At 41.1% G+C, this 16319-nt stretch overlaps 1 protein-coding gene across 8 annotated transcripts in view; it reads right to left on the bottom strand.

Annotated features, from left to right (window-relative positions):
- The window catches only part of RHBDL2 (rhomboid like 2), a 51103-nt gene that overhangs the window by 4597 nt on the left and 30187 nt on the right, over positions 1 to 16319 (bottom strand). For 6 of the 8 annotated variants that reach the window (XM_039244447.1, XM_039244442.1, XM_039244448.1 and 3 more), the window contains 3 exons: positions 15645 to 15757; positions 3914 to 4014; positions 1033 to 1093 (listed from right to left, as the gene is read on the bottom strand). In XM_039244447.1, the coding sequence (XP_039100378.1) occupies positions 1033 to 1093; positions 3914 to 4014; positions 15645 to 15757 (275 nt within the window). The remainder of the gene's footprint in view (positions 1 to 1032; positions 1094 to 3913; positions 4015 to 15644; positions 15758 to 16319) is intronic. The other 2 variants (XM_039244445.1, XM_039244449.1) reach the window with 2 other exon arrangements.

The raw sequence follows: 16319 nt of genomic DNA, 5'->3' as shown, positions 1-16319 counted from the left end.
TATGTATAAGCTCTAAACAAGTCGCTGCTCTTCTCTCAGGATGAAATCTTGTTCTTACAGCTAAACTGTCCTTAAACTGGATTCAGTCTCTTTCCTCTGAGGTGGTTGGCCCTGTCCCCAGCAATGTGGATAACTGAACTCCTGATACCAATTAGCAGAACCATATTTGCTTACGATGCGGACGGCCCAAGTCTTGGGTTTTATCAAGTGTCACTTCCATCTTGGCCATCAGGTCTGAGCCTACAGGCCGTCCCCAGAGTCTGCCTTCTCCCCACACACTCTGTGCGGGTCTGCGGCTTCAGCTGGACCAGGTTCAGAAACACAAGGCCCCAGTGCGCCTTGGCTCCTTTGTCTTCCACCCAGTGTGTCCCCACCACCACCCAAAATCTCCCCCAACGTTCAGACTCAGCTAAAATCTCCACGTCCACTGCAGACGGAGCACTCTTCCTAAACCTCTTCAACATGCAATTCTCTACTGTAAGTCTTAGAGATTTCAAAAGCCACATCCACCTCTCTGCTGGGTCCCTGACCTCTGAAATCCTTCACCCTCTGCTCCTATCTTCAGCCCTCAGCCAGCACTCCCTTGGATCCTAGACTATCAGTTTGTGGGGGTTTTTTTGTTGTTGTTTGTTCTTTTTAATCTGAGAATTTAGAAATTGATGAAGAAAATAGATTGGGTCAGTGGTTTTTAAGCTTTCCCTTCTCAGACAAAATCATATACAGAATCCAACGTATAGATGAGAAAAAATCCAGTGTATAAACAGAAACGAAGCTATGGTGGTTGAAGTAGACAAAGTATCTGCCTCTCCTGACTTACCCCACTGCAGAAAGAAACAAAAAGCAAAACCTCATTATTAAGGTGCCTCTAAAAACCACCTGTGGGGCTCTGTGAAAACTCCATGTACCTTTCTGCTCAAGGCTAGGAAGCCACAATTAACTTGTCACTCCATACCAGTCTTTAGGAAATGTGAGGCCTCCTGGAGGTCGACTCAATAAAATGGAAGGTGCGAAGTGCTCACAAAACAAACTTACTTATGAGGATGATGATCAGTAGTCTGACAATTCCAAAGGCAGGGATCATTTCTCGAAAATTCTTGCAAAGAGATAAATAATAATTGTCATATTATAAGCTATCTATTGGTAAGTGAAACCCCAACTGTGCTCTCTCTTCGTCTACTTTTTTGTTTAAAATTTGAGTGTCCAGTATTTACAAAACAAAGCAATGTGGCAAGAGCCCAATTTTCAAATGCATTTGGGAAGCACAATGCCGGTGCACTTTGGAGAACAAAATGAAACATGATATTTAATTCTGTGGTATAAACTAGACATAACTGAATTAGCAACAAAGAATCTAAATATAAATAATATGAAATCAACACTTAACATGTCATAGAGAGAGGATAGAGAGATGCTGTCAAACTAAGTTTGATGAAATATGATTTTTTGGTTAATATTCATTCGATGCTTTATCCTCTTTCCAAATAGGGGTTAGCGAAGACTTAACTAAACTCTGAGTATTACGTTAGTTTTTTAAGATAATCTCCCCCAAATTTAAAATATTGGTTTAAAAAATAAAGTTTTGGAGACCCTGAGCCTGCTTTGGATTCTGTGCCTCCTTCTCTCTCTGCTCCTCCCCTGCTCATATTCTGTCTGTCTCTCTCTCTCTCTCTCTCAGAAATCTAAAAAAATAAATAAAAATAAATAAAATGGGGGCGCCTGGGTGGCTCAGCCAGTTAAGCATCCGACTTCCGCTCAGGTCATGATCTTGCAGTTTGTTAGGTTGAACCCCACGTTGGGCTCTGTGCTGACAGCTTGGAGCCTGGAGCCTGCTTCGGATTCTGTGTCTCCCTCTCTCTGTCCCTCCCATGCTCATGCGTTGTCTCTATCTCTCAATAATAAATAAACTCTATCTCTCAATAATAAATAAACATTAAAAAATATTATAAATAAATAAATAAAAGATAAAGTTTTAGCTTCGAAAAATCTGAATCCAGCTTACAGTACCCTCCTGTGTTACCAAAGAACTGCTGAGTCCATAGCTCCACTATAATTTATTGAGTTACATCTCCCTTCCCTTTCATGTTATTAACTCTCTTCCCAAAGGGTAAAGATACTGAAATACTCATGTTTATTCTAAATTAATTATTTTCGAACTGTCGTGGTCACAACCTACAGTAAGAAACAGTTTACATAAAAATCCCGGACACACATAAATCAAACAATGTTACATGTGATATGTACTGAAATTTTTTTTTTTTTATTTTTGTTTATTTTTTTTTTTCCAGGTAGGCTCCATGCGCAACATGGGCCTTGAACTCATGACCCGAAGATTAAGAGTTGCATTCTCTACCAACTGAGCCAGCCAGGTGCCCCTCTTTTTGTTTAATTTTTGGTCACAATCCCTTAAAGTATATTCAAACCACTAATGGGATTGCAATCCAAAATTTGAAAAACACTTTTCTAAATGACTTATATTTTTGGAATAGTTTTATAATTGCTTCATGGGTGCCTGGGTGGCTCACTCAGTTAAGCATCTGACTTCGGCTCAGGTCATGATCTCACGGTTCATGGGTTTGAGTCCCGCATCGGGCTCTGTGCTGACAGCTAGCTCAGAGCCTGGAGCCTGTTTTGGATTCTGTGTCTCCCTCTCGCTCTGACCTTCCCCTGCTCATGCTGTCTCTCTCTCACTCAGAAATAAAATTTAAAAAAACACACACACATTATAATTGCTTCATATTTTTCCTCCCAGAGTATTTTTAAAGTATACCTACATGATTAATGGGTTAACAACTAGTCAGGATTTAACAGTAGGCTGTTTTAAAAAGTAGTTAGCAGGGCACCTTGATCACTTAGTTGGCTGAGCATCTAACTCTTGATTTCAGCTCACGTCATGATCTCAGGGTTGTTGGATAGAGCCCTGCATTGGGCTCCATATTGAACATGAAGCCTGCTTAAGATTCTCTTTCTGCCTCTCTCCTTGTCCCCCTCTGCTCCCTCCCTGACCACACTCACTCTCTCTAAAAATAAAAAAGGGAGGGGTTGGCATACACATGTACTGTATCATGGAGTATAACATGGTTTGCCAACTCTGGAGGGCAATTTAGCATTTATCTATGGAAATGTAAAGGCTTTATCCAGTAAATCCACTTCTAGGAATTTATCCTAAAAAAAGTCACAAATACAAAGAGATAAATGTAAGAGAACATTCTTACAGCGTTATCTACAAGTGTGAAAAGCTGGAGTCACCTCAATTTTTTTTCACTGAACGATTAAACCAGGATTCAGCTATACAGTGTGCTGTATACTTGTACAATCTGTATGCACTTGAACAGATTGAAGTGGATTTCCGTGAGCCAAAATGGGGTCATGAGTAGATGGGGTCAAGATAATTTCTACCTTAAGATATATAACAATATCTTTAAGAGTGGATCCATTTTTATAGCCTTCATGTTGGCAGGATTTTGAATACATACAGATAAAGGTTTGGGGGCACCTGGGTGGCTCAGTCAGTTACACATCCGACTTCAGCTTAGGTCATGATCTCAAGGTTCATGAGATCAAGCCCCACTGTCAGGCTCTCTGCTATCAGCATGGAGCCCACTTTGGATCCTCTATCTCCCCATCTCCACCCCTCTCCAACCCCTCTCTCCAAAAGGGATATCTCTGAAAGCATGTATATGAAACCATTAACAGACTGTATTAGAGATTTTTGACTTTCTATTTTTCGATTATATTTTTTTTATTCATCACTTTGGAGATCGGGAAATAAAAATCAAGATGAAAGAAAAATTCTGGTGCTTAGAAGGAAGATGAATGTTCAGTAAATACTGATAAATGAAGATACCATGATTCCCAAATACCAGTTATGATTTAAAAGAAAAAAGTCCATAGATTCCATTCCCAAAGTTCTTACCACTAGAACATTCATAAAATAGCCTCCCATCAGAGCATAGACTCCTCCTGAAGCACCCACAAGATATCTGAGTGGGTCAAAAATGGAGCTGGCAAGGGACCCTAAAGAATAAAACACAAAGGATCAGACATAACTGTTAAGAATCATGAAAAATAAATCATTCTAATATAGTGTCGAAGTTGGAAAGTTTGGACCATTACCATATTAACAACAAATGTATTCTATAGTGTCGAAGTTGGAAAGTTTGGACCATTACCATATTAACAACAAATGTATTCTGTTTGTCCCTTCCATACTATAAAGGAACAGATATGTGGGCTAACTACCTCCATTTTTCTGAAATATTAAATGTTCAACATGAAGACAGAATAATGAACAAAAAGCACAGACTCTGGAGCCAGAATTACCAGCTGTGTGACTTGAACAAGATTCTTAACCTCTCTGTGCCTTAGTTTCCTTTAAAAATGGAGATATTATTAGAACTTACCTCAATGCATTGTCAGGGGAAGTAAATTAGTTGATGCGTGCATCATGCAAACACTGCCTGATGTGTTATGTACTTATTAGCCGTTGTTTCAAAATATTGCATACCTTTAGCCGAAACTATCAAAATACCTTAGACATTCCAACATTTTTTAAATGTTTATTTCTTTTTGAGGGAGAGAGAGAAAGCAAGAGGAAGAGAGGTAGAGAGAAAGGGGAACAGAGGATCTGAAGCAGGCTCTGCCCTGACAGCAGGAAGCCTAGTGTGGGCTTGGACTCATGAACCGAGAGAACATGCCATGAGCCGAAGTCCGACGCTCAGCCAACTGAGCCTTCCAGGCTCCCCGACATTCTAACATTTTGTTATCTAATGGCTAGCCTTTTCACGGAGTCAAGATGTGGCCTCAGAACACTTATCAACACAGCTTTCAATCAGATCCACCAACCAAAATGAAACGTGTCCACTAACCCAAACAAGACTTTAAAACCACCTTATACAAACTCTAAGATGTTCTCTCGGTACTGCTCTGTTCTACTACTTAGTTTTTTGCTTTGAAGGCCCTCCTTCATTCTTTAGGATACTATGTAATACCTACTTTGTGCAAGAAAGACAAAGTGGCCCTAGGATCTTACAAACAGAGGAGTAAACAGTTATTATAAGAAGCAGAATAAAAGAACTACTATGATTTCTTAAATGTAATGAATTTGCTATGGAAGCACTTAGGAAGGAATGGTTTTTCCAGCAGAGGGATGGAAGCCCTGCTACCCTGAGAAGGAGGAGATAACATTTTGGTTAAACTCTAAAATATATTTAAGATTTGGAAGGAAAACAAAGGAGGAGAAAATATAAAGAACTTAAGGAACTGGAAAAGCAAAGACATACAAACAAAGGTATATGGATGACTGAAGACCATTGAGTAGTCCAGTAGGGTTAGGGCAATGGTCTTCAAAGGGTAACCTTCAGACTAGCGCTGGAGGGATTGCATCTTAATCATATGAGTAATTTATTTTTAAAATACAGATATTTTAAATCTGTAAAATTTTACAGATTTTACAGGGGAGCCTGATGGCTCAGTTGGTTGAGCATCAGACTTCAGCTCATGGCATGATCTCACGGTTAATGAGTTCGAGCCCTGAATCAGGCTCACTGCTGTCAGGACAAAGCCTGCTTTGGATCCTGTTTGCCCCCTCTCTCCCTGCCCCTCCCCTGCCCATGGTCTCTCTCAAAAAATAAAATCAAATAAAATACAGATACAAGTGTCCACTTCTGACCATGATGGGGTAACAAGGATAAGATTTTCTCTTCTGCTGGAAATAGCTAAAAGCACTGGACAAAATGAAATGGTGATCTCCAAGATAGTGGACATCAGATGAGAAAGGACGGTGAACCCTGAGAGGCAAGACGTAAATGAGGTGAATTGTCAGATTGCCCAGCTTACTGCCTTGAGAGAGATTACAGGCTAGAATGTGCAAAGGGGGAAACCAGGTAGATCTCAGTAAATTTTAAGTTGATGAGATAAGGGTTTAAAGTCCAGATAGTGGCGTGCCTGAGTGGCTCAGTGGGTTGAGTGTCAGCCTTGTCTCAGGTCATGATCTCGCAGTTCAAGAGTTCGAGCCCCATGTCAGGCTTTGCACTGACAGCTCAGAGCCTGTGTTGGATCCTCTGTCTCCCTCTCTCTCCACCTCCCCTGTTTGTGCTTTCTCTCTCTCAAAAATAAATAAACATTAAAAATAAATAAATAAGGGGAACCTGGGTGGCTCAGTCAGTTAAGTGTCAGACTTCAGCTCAGGTCATGATCTCATGGTTCATGGATTCAAACCCAGAGTCAGCTCTGTGCTGACAGCTCTAGCTTGGAGCCTGCTTCAGAGTCTGCATCTCCCTCTCTCTCTGCCCCTCCCTTGCTTGCACTCTGTCTTTCTCTCTCTCAAAAATAAATAAACATTAAAAAAATTAATAAGTAAAAAATAAAGTCCAGGTAGTGCTAGGCAGCTGGAGTTTGCAAGACAGAGCACCAGAGAGGAAAAGAGGTGTACAGAGAAGCACGTGAGGAAATTACCTGCGCCAAGGAAAGTCCCACCAGAAAAGAAGAGTAAGTAGGTTTTTTTGTTTTTTTTTTTTAATGTTTTATTTATTTCTAGGAGAGAGAGAGAGACAGCGTGAGAAGGGGAGGGTCAGAGAGAGAGGGAGTGACAGACTCTGAAATAGGCTCCAGGCTCTGAGCTGGCAGTCAGCACAGAGCCCGACGTGGGGCTCGAACCCACGAACCACGAGATCATGACCTAAGCAAAAGTCGGATGCTTAGCTGACTAAGCCACCCAGGTGCCCCGAAGAGTAAGTAGTTTTGCTCTCACAGCACCAGAGAGGCTAAGTCACTTTCCAAACTAGAAAGCTTCATAATTTATGGGGCATTGGTTAAACTACACAGAAGGATCCTGCACCAGCAGTGGGTAATAGTTAGCACTAAACATGACTCAAAAACACAGTTTCTTTTTTTTTTTAATTTTTTCGTAGTTTATTTATTTTTGAGGCAGAGACACAGCATGAGCAGGGGAGGGGCAGCAAGAGAGGAAGACACAGAATCTGAAACAGGCTCCAGGGTCTGAGCTGTCAGCACAGAACACGATGCGGGGCTCAAACCCACGAACAGGGAGATCATGACCTGAGCAGAAGTCAGACACTTAACCGACTGAGCCACCCAGGCACTCCTCAAAAACACAGTTTCACCTCACAAACCTTATCAGAAAGTTTCAAACTGCTTCCAAGTAACCATGTTCCAGGACACATTTAAGGAATATTTATAGGAATGCAATAATAGTCATCGTGCAAAGGTTAAATGTCTAGCATCCAAACAATAATGGTCAGACATGCAAAGAAACAGGAAAATATGACCCATAATGAAGAGAAAAATCCACCAGTTCAAACCTCCCCAACCTGACACAAGTGTAAGTTTTGGCAGATAATGGCAATAAATAATTATTACAACTGTAAACCATTGTTAAGAAGTTAAGTAGAGACATACGAGATATAAAACACTCAAACTTCTAAAGATGAAAACTACAGTGTCTTGGGGCATCTGGCTGGCTCACTCAGAAGAGCATGTGACTGTTGATCTCAAGGTCATGAGGTCGAGCCCCAGGCTGGGTGTAGAGATTAATTACATGAATGAATGAATGAATGAATGAATGAATGAATGAATGAGTGAATGAATGAGTGAATGAATGAATGAATATAACTTTAAAAAAAGAAAACAATAACGTCTATAATGAAAAAATAAATAAACTGGTTGAGTTTAATGACAGATTAGACATTGCAGAAGATTAGCAACCATGAAGATAATGGCAATAAAAGTATCCAACATGAAACATATAGAGAAGAATATTTTTAAAAATAAATATAGCATCAATGATCTGTGGATCGATTTCAAGCAGCCTAATAAATACATAATTAGAGCCCCCAAAGGAGAGGAGGGAAGTCAGGTACAGAAAAAATAGAGCACATACTGTATGATCACATATATCTAAAATTCTAGAAAATATAAATTAATCCATAGTGATCAGTAATTGCCAGGGAAGGGCAATGGAGAGAGATTCTCAAGGGTCACCAAGAGTGATGGATACGTTTATTGCCTTGACTTTGATGATAGTCAAAATCCGTGTAAGATGATAGCTTCCTGATTGTATACACATATCAAAATCTACTATATTATACACTTTAAATGTGTGCAGCTTATTATACGTCAATTATACCTCATTAAATAGAGGCATAGTAGATCTGGGTGGGATCTGGATCGCGTTAGCTAGGAGAGCTCTCCAGCTGATTGTGATGCTTCGTCAGACTGGGGAACGCTGGGTGGGATTGCAGACCAGCACGTCTCAGTCTTAAACGTGTATACAGATCACCTGTGGATGTGCTCGAAGGCAGCGTCTGTTAGTGGGGCTGGTGTGGGGCCCAAGAGTCTGCATTTTTATTTATTTTTTTTAATATTTTTTATTTATTTCTAGGAGAGAGAGAGAGAGAGAGACAACGTGAGTAGGGGGGGGCCAGAGAGAGAGGGAGTCACAGACTGAAACAGGCTCCAGGCTCTGAGCTGGCAGTCAGCACAGAGCCCGATGTGGGGCCCGAACCCACGAACCGCAAGATCATGACCTAAGCGAAAGTCGGTCGCTTAACCGACTAAGCCACCCAGGCGCCCCAAGAGTCTGCATTTTTAACAAGCTCCCAGGTGGTACCAATGCTGCTGGGCCATGGACCACGCTTTGCCAGGAGCAAAGATGAGGAAACCAAAGTTGTTTGACATATCAAGCAATCTAGAAAAAAAGCAAAGCAAGAAAGACACCTCCACAACTTCTGGAGGTGAAGGATATGTTTACGACATAGATCGTAGTGAGGGTTTCACACGTGTATACCTATCTCCAAACTCATCAAGTTGTATACGTTAAATATGTACAGATTTTTGTATATGAATCATATCTCAAAAGAGTTATTATTTTTTTAATTTTTTTTTATTTATTTCTAGGAGAGAGAGAGAGCGAGCGCGAGCAGGGGAGGGTCAGAGAGAGAGGGAGTGACAGACTCTGAAACAGGCTCCAGGCTCTGAGCTGGCAGTCAGCACAGAGCCCGACGCGGGGCTCGAACCCACGAACCGCGAGATCATGACCTAAGCGAAAGTCGGACGCTCAACCGACTAAGCCACCCAGGCGTCCCTCAAAAAAGTTATTAAAAAAGCATTTTACATCGAGTTCCCCTTAATCTCTTCATAATTTCTTTATTGGAAATATATATAATGTATAAGTATATATGTGTATTGGGATATTAATAATTAATATTAATAAACATTATGCAATGGCTCCACATAGCAGAGGGTAACGAGCAATCTTGGATGTTTTGACTGTCTTCTGGGAACTGTCAATGATTTAGGAAGCATATAACATGATCGAACCTATGCTTGAGGAAGGTGACCCAGGCAGCAGTGTGAAGGGTAGACCGGAATGGCAGAGACACCTGCCAAAAAGCTATTGCAAAAACAGACAGAGGGTGTGAACAGGTTAATCATGTTCTCTCTTCTCTCCCTCCTCTGAAACTGAGGCAAGGCTGAGTCCACGGATTGAAATCAAGCTGCAGGGGAAACGAGCACAGAGGCTAGAGCCAGGTAGGACCTCACCCACACCGAGGTTTTCAAAGGTGTACGCAGGAACGGAAAAACAGGTGTGCGGGGGAATGGAAATAGAAGGTGGAGAAACAGGATCCACAGAAGTAGGAGGGAAGCACGATGGGGAGCTGTGTCACTAAGCATTGCCAATTCTGCGCCTTTAACGCGTCTCATGAATGCTTCCTGTCCTGTGGCCCCACTGTTCCAGAAGGCTAGCAACATTTTCATTAGTTCAGAAATGGTGAGCACTGCAAAAGGGTGGATTGTGTCCCCCGAAAAGAGGTGTTGAAGTTCTAACCCCCAGCATCTCAGACTGTGACATTATTTGGAAATAGGATTGTTGCTGATATTGGAGGATAGTGTCCACAAATAGGATTGTGTCCTTATTAGAGGAGATGGGGACATATAAAGGGAGAACTCCACATGATGAGGAGGCAGAGGTCACAGTGCTACATCTGCAGGCAGGAGAGCATGGCCCTGATTTCAGACTCCTAGCCTCCAGAACTGTGAGGCAGTGCAGTTCTGTCGCTTAAACCACACAGTGTGTGATTCTTGCTATAGGAGCCCTAGGAAACCGATACAAGCACCCATTACAATAGAAGTATCCTAACTTGGGGCGCCTGGGTGGCTTAGTCGGTTAAGCGTCTGACTTTCCGACTTTCGCTTAGGTCATGATCTCGCGGTTCGTGGGTTCGAGCCCCGCATCGGGCTCTGTGCTGACTGCCAGCTCAGAGCCTGGAGCCTGTTTCAGAGTCTGTGACTCCCTCTCTCTCTGACCCTCCCCTGCTCACGCTGTCTCTCTCTCTCTCCTAGAAATAAATTTAAAAAAAATTAAAAAAACAAACAAACAAACAAAAAAAAGAAGTATCCTAACTTATTTATGGGTTGTGTATAGAAGTACTACTATACTACCGCGGGTTTGTTGATGCCAGGTACATTTTATTGGTTTTCTCTCATAGACTAGTATGGTTTTTTTTTAATATAAAAATAGAATATTTAAAGGACAAAACATTGATTACACGATATTTTTAAATCATTTCTACTTTATTAATGGTACAAAAATGCATATCAAGACATGAAGAGACAAAGAAGAGACATAAATGCATATTACCAAGTGAAAGAAGCCACTCTACAAAGACTGTATGATTCCAACTGTCTGATATTCTGGAAAAGGCAAAACTACGGAGACAGTAAAAGGATCAGTGGTTGCCAGGGGGTGGGGGTGGGGGGTAGGGATGAATAGTGGAGCACAGAGGATTTTGAAGACAGTACTCTGTATGATACTGTAATGATGGATATGCCTTCACACATTTATCCCGAACCATAGAATGTACAATGCCAAGGGTGAACTTTTTTATGGATTCTGGGTGGTTATGATGTGTCCATGGAGGTTCATCAGTTGTAACACATGCCCACTCTGTTGGGGGATGTTAATAATGGGGGTGGGGGGCTATGCATGTGGGGGGCATGGGGTGTATGGGAAATCTCTATGCTTTCCTCTCAATTTTTCTATGAAACTAAAACCACTCTAAAAAATTAAGTTTTTAACTTATAAAATCTTTCAATGAGCAGATTTTTTAAATAAGCTTCATTCGTTTTTTTAAAATCCTCATTACATATCACAACCCTGAAGCACAAAGGTATACTTCTTTTTTATTTATTTATTTTGAGGTGGGGACAGAGGGCGCACACACATGGGTGCGCACAGAAGAGGGACAGAAAGAGGAGGAGCGGGAAGGATCCCATGTAGGCTCCTGTGCTGTCAGTGCAGAGCCCAGCTCAGGGCTTCATCCTACAAACTGTGAGATCATGACTTGAGCCAAAATCAAGAATCAGACACTTAACCGACTGAACCACCCAGATGCCACACAAAGTTATACTTCCAAGTTCAGCTGTCTTCTATAGAAATTTCTTCTTACTCATTGTCGTAGCCAAAATGTAAAATTTTTAAATGAAATGTAGTTTCAAATGGGAGGGTTACATCATTGACTGTGCCTACTCTAATTATGAAAAAAATGTGTTGTAATTTAGGTGAAAGCCACCATTCCCAGTACCAGTCATTTGTTCTTACAGATTAATCAGAAAGTGTTATGGAGCGCCTGGGTAGCTCAGTCAGTTAAGCATCCGACTTTGGCTCAGGTCATGATCTTGCAGTTCATGAAGTCAAGCCCCACGTAGGGTGAGCTCGAGCCCCCATTGGGGCTCCACACTCTGTTCTCCTTCTCTCTCTGCACCTGTGGGATTCTTTCTCTTTCTCTGCCCCTTGCTCACTCATGCTGTCTCTCAAAACTAAATGAAAGAGGGGCGCCTGGGTGGCTTAGTCGGTTAAGCGTCCGACTTTCACTTAGGTCATGATCTCGCGGTTCGTGGGTTCGGGCCCCGCGTCGGGCTCTGTGCTGACTGCCAGCTCAGAGCCTGGAGCCTGTTTCAGTCTGTGACTCCCTCTCTCTCTGACCCTCCCCTGCTCACGCTGTCTCTCTCTCTCCTAGAAATAAATTAAAAAAAAAAAACATTAAAAAAAAAATTTAAAAAAAAAAAAAACTAAATGAAAGAAACGAAGTGTTGTGAAATATGTTTAAAACCCACTAAAACTCTTAACTAAGAAAACTTAAAACAAATTAGGAAATTGTTTCCCCCCTTTTTAAATGTTTATTCACTTTTTGGACAGAGAAAGATGAAGCATGAGTGGGGGAGGGCAGAGAGTGAGGGAGACAGAATCTGAAGCAGGCTCCAGGCTCTGAGCTGTCAGCACAGAGCCCGACACAGGGCTCAAATTCACAAACTGTGAGACCACAATTGGAACTGAAGTCAGATGCCTAACCGACTGAGCCACCCAGGCGTCCCTTTAAGTGTGAATTTCTAAGACTTGTTGCACATTCCCAGCAGCAAAATCACACAAGGAGAAAATGATTTCCAATTATCAGTTTTCAAAATGCCCTTTCAAAGCATGAGTGTTTTTGGAAAAGCAGTTACATTCTCCCTCCTTGTGTGAAAAAAGCTATTATGTCCTTAAAGGAACACATTTTGTGTTTGCTTTTTCAACAACATCTGTTAAGTAGCATCCTACTGAAAGACTTTTGTTACCATAGGGGGTAAAAAGTCAGCAAATTAGACACTCATCTTTTTGTGAAAGAAACATGCATAGCCTTTAAAATGAGCAAAAGAGGGGTACCTGTGTGGCTCAGTCAGCTGAGCATCCAGCTTTGGCTCAGGTCATGATCTCACAGTTCATGGGTTCAAGCGCCTCATCGGGCTCTATGCTGACAGCTCAGAGCCTGGAGCCTGCTTTGGATTCTGTGTCTCCCTCTCTTTCTGCTCCTCCTCCACTCACACTCTGTCAGTCTCTCTCTCAAAACTAAGTAAACATTTAAAAAGTTTAAATAAAATAAAATGAGCAAAAGATTAAAGGAAACTCTCTAACTGATTTCAAGACTCCTTATATAGCTACAGTGGTATGGACTACATGGTATTGATGGAGGGATAACAAATTGGTCAATGGAAGAAACAGGAAACCCAGAAAGAGTCCCCACCAATACAGCCAACTGATTTTTGACCAAGGTGCAAAAATATTCAATGAAGGAAGTAGAATTTTCCAATAGATTGTTGTGAAATAATTGGATATCCAAAAAAAAAAAAAGAACCTCAATCTAAACCTCACATCTTATACAAAACTTAGCCAACTCAAAAATGGATCACATGTATCAATGTAAAATGTAAAACTATAACTTTAGAAGATAATGGAAAATCTTCAGGACCTAGGGCCCAGTGAAGAATTCTCAGATATGACCAAAAGCATGATTCATAAAGGAAAAATTGATAAATCGAACTTCATCAAAATTAAAAACTTCAGCTCTATGAAAGACTGTTAAAACAAGGCAAAGACAAACACACTCTGAGAAATATATACCTGTAAACTACATATTCAGTAGAGGGCTAGGATCTAGAATATGTAAAGAACTCTTAGAATTCAATGATTAAAAAAAATCTAATTAGGAAATGGGCAAAAGACATGAACAGGTATTTCGCTAAAGAGGTTATACAGATAGCAGGTAAGCACACAAAAAGATGTTCATCATTAGCCATTGGAGAAAAGCAAATTAAGACCAAGATGAGATCTCACTACACAGAGCAGAGCTAAAAATAAGAAAGGTGACAACACGAAATGCTGGTGAGGATGTGGGGAACAGAATTACTTATACAATACGGGGAGGAATGTAAAATGAAACAGCCATTCTGGAAAACATTTTGGCCAGTTCTTTCAAAACTAAATATGCAACTACCATACAACCTAAGAACTGTGCTCTTGGGCATTTATCCCAGAAAAATGAAAATCTACGTTCACAAAACTCTGTACTTCTGTTCACAAAAACCTGTACACAAGGGTCTGTAACAGGTTTATTTGTAATAGCCCCAAACTGGAAACGACCCAAGTAGTCTCCAACGAGTGAAGGGTTAAACAAGAGGCAGTACATCCATGCCATAGAATACCACTCAGCAATAAAAATGAATGATCTGTTGGAACACCTGGGTGGCTCAGTTGGTTAAGCCTCTGACTCTTGATGTTGGCTCAGGTCATGATCTCACCGTTTGTGGGTTTGAGCCCCATGTTTGGCTCTGCACTATCAGCGAGGAGCCTGCTTGGGATTCTGTCTCTCCCTCTCTCTCCCCCTCCTCCACTTGTTTTCTCTCTCTCTCTCTCTCTCTCTCTCTCTCAAAATAAATAAATAAACTTAAAAAAATTTTTAATTGTTCAAAAAAGAAATGAACTATTGTATGCAACAACCTACATGAATCTCCAGAGAATTATGCTGTGTGAAGAGAGCCAATCGCATAGGTGATATACTGTATTATTCTATTTATACAACATTCTTGAAGTGAGAAGATTACAGAAATAGAGAACAGTTTAGTGGTTGTCAGGGGCAAAGGAGGGTATAGGGGTGGGAAAGAAGAGAGTATGGCTGTAAAAATGCAAAGTGAGGAACACGTAGTTCTGCACCTTGACTCTATCAATGTGGAATTCCTGGCTGTGATACTCTACTATAATTTGCAAGCCTTTTCCATTGGGGGTAACTGGCTAAAGGATACATGAGACCCCTAGGTATTTATTTCTTACAACTGTGATGTAAAAAAGTTTAACTGAAAACAAATTGTTTACAATAAATAAATGGATGGATGGAAATTCTAATATTTTCTGCTTAAACCAAAATGGATCATCTTAAGGCACACCCCGTTTCAGAGATCACTGGCGTATGCTGCTAGTCCCTACTGAGGCTTTGGGCCCTCCAGTTCTTCTCTACATTCTTTTCAAGCTGTCTCTCTGAAGTGGAAATTTGCTCATGTTACTTCCTAAGACCACTAGTCTCACAACGTGGGCCTTCATGATCTGGCTGTAGGTCCCTACCCAATATATGCACATGGACACCAAACTACACACAACTTACAACTGTACAAAACTCTGACTCTGACTCTGATATACCTGAGGACAGGCACAACAACTTCTGTCTGCTCATCTTTTTTTTTTTTTTTTGAGTGAGAGAGCTCACAAGCAGGGCAGAGGCAGAGAAAGAGGGAGAGAATCTTAAGACAGAATCTGCAACCCGGTGTGGGGCCTGATGCGGTCTTAATCTCAAAACCATGAGATGACGACCTGAGCCAAAATCAAGAGTCAGACACTTAACCGACTGAGCCACCCATGTGCCCCTCTGTTTATCTTATCTCAAATATTTTAATTCTAATTTACTTCTTTCTTTTCGTTTTTTTCAAGTTTACTTTACTCACCATCCTGAGATCAAGAGTCACATTCTCCTCTGACTCAGTCAGCCAGGCAACCCTCTAACTTACTTCTTTTTTTTTTTATTTTATTTATTTAAGTAATCTCTACACTCAACATGGGGCTCAAACTCATGACTCCGAGATCAAGAGTCACATGCTCTTTCGTCTGAGCCAGCCAGGTGCCCCCAATTAACTTATTTTTAACACTTATCAGATTTCCTACTACACTAAGAGTGCAATAAATCTTAACTAAAATGTTTATTACTTCTGCTTTGCTTATTGCCTCCTAAGAGGCACGGATTCCGTGTCACCCTCAGAACACTGACCTGCAATTACTCCAGCCAGGTACACCAGCCCTACTCGGAGGCCTTTGTGGACCATTTCCAAGGGAATACCCAGCATGAGCTGCATAACAAGATTCCCCAGGATGTGCTGAACTCTGCAAAGACAAACACAGGAGTCAGATTATTATAAGCAACCCACATAGTTATTTCTTCAGGACATTAGCAGGCTTGCTTAACTCAAATTCCATTCTCTAATTTTTTTAGGTGACTTTTTAAAAATAAAATCTCAAGGGGCACATGGGTGGCTCAGTCGGTTGAGCGTCCAACTTCGACTCAGGTTATGATCTCACGGTTTGTGGGTTCAAGCCCCGTGTCGGGCTTTGTGCTGTCAGCCAGCTCAGAGCCTGGGGCCTGTTTCAGATTCTGTCTCTCTCTCTCTCTGTGACCCTCCCTGCTCATGCTGTCTCTCTCTCTCTCTCTCTCAGAAATAAATAAAAACATTTTAAAATAAATAAATAAATAAATAAAATCTCGACACAAAGCTTCAATATGCAAAACAGATAAAAGGACATTTTAGAAGCATACATCTATTTTATAGGTTCTGTTTTATGATAGTTACTGACAATGTCAGAGAGTGATGAGGCTAGCTTAGGGAACATAACTTGAATTTAGGTTTAGATGACAATTGCCAACTCATGTTAGCCCCAGCTTCGGTTA

Source organism: Hyaena hyaena, unplaced genomic scaffold (assembly GCF_003009895.1).
Source record: "Hyaena hyaena isolate Hyena2069 unplaced genomic scaffold, ASM300989v1 scaffold_237, whole genome shotgun sequence".
NCBI lineage: Eukaryota > Metazoa > Chordata > Mammalia > Carnivora > Hyaenidae > Hyaena > Hyaena hyaena.
The sequence above is the reverse complement of the archived record's forward strand: the minus strand, read 5'-3'. Positions and strand labels throughout refer to the sequence as shown.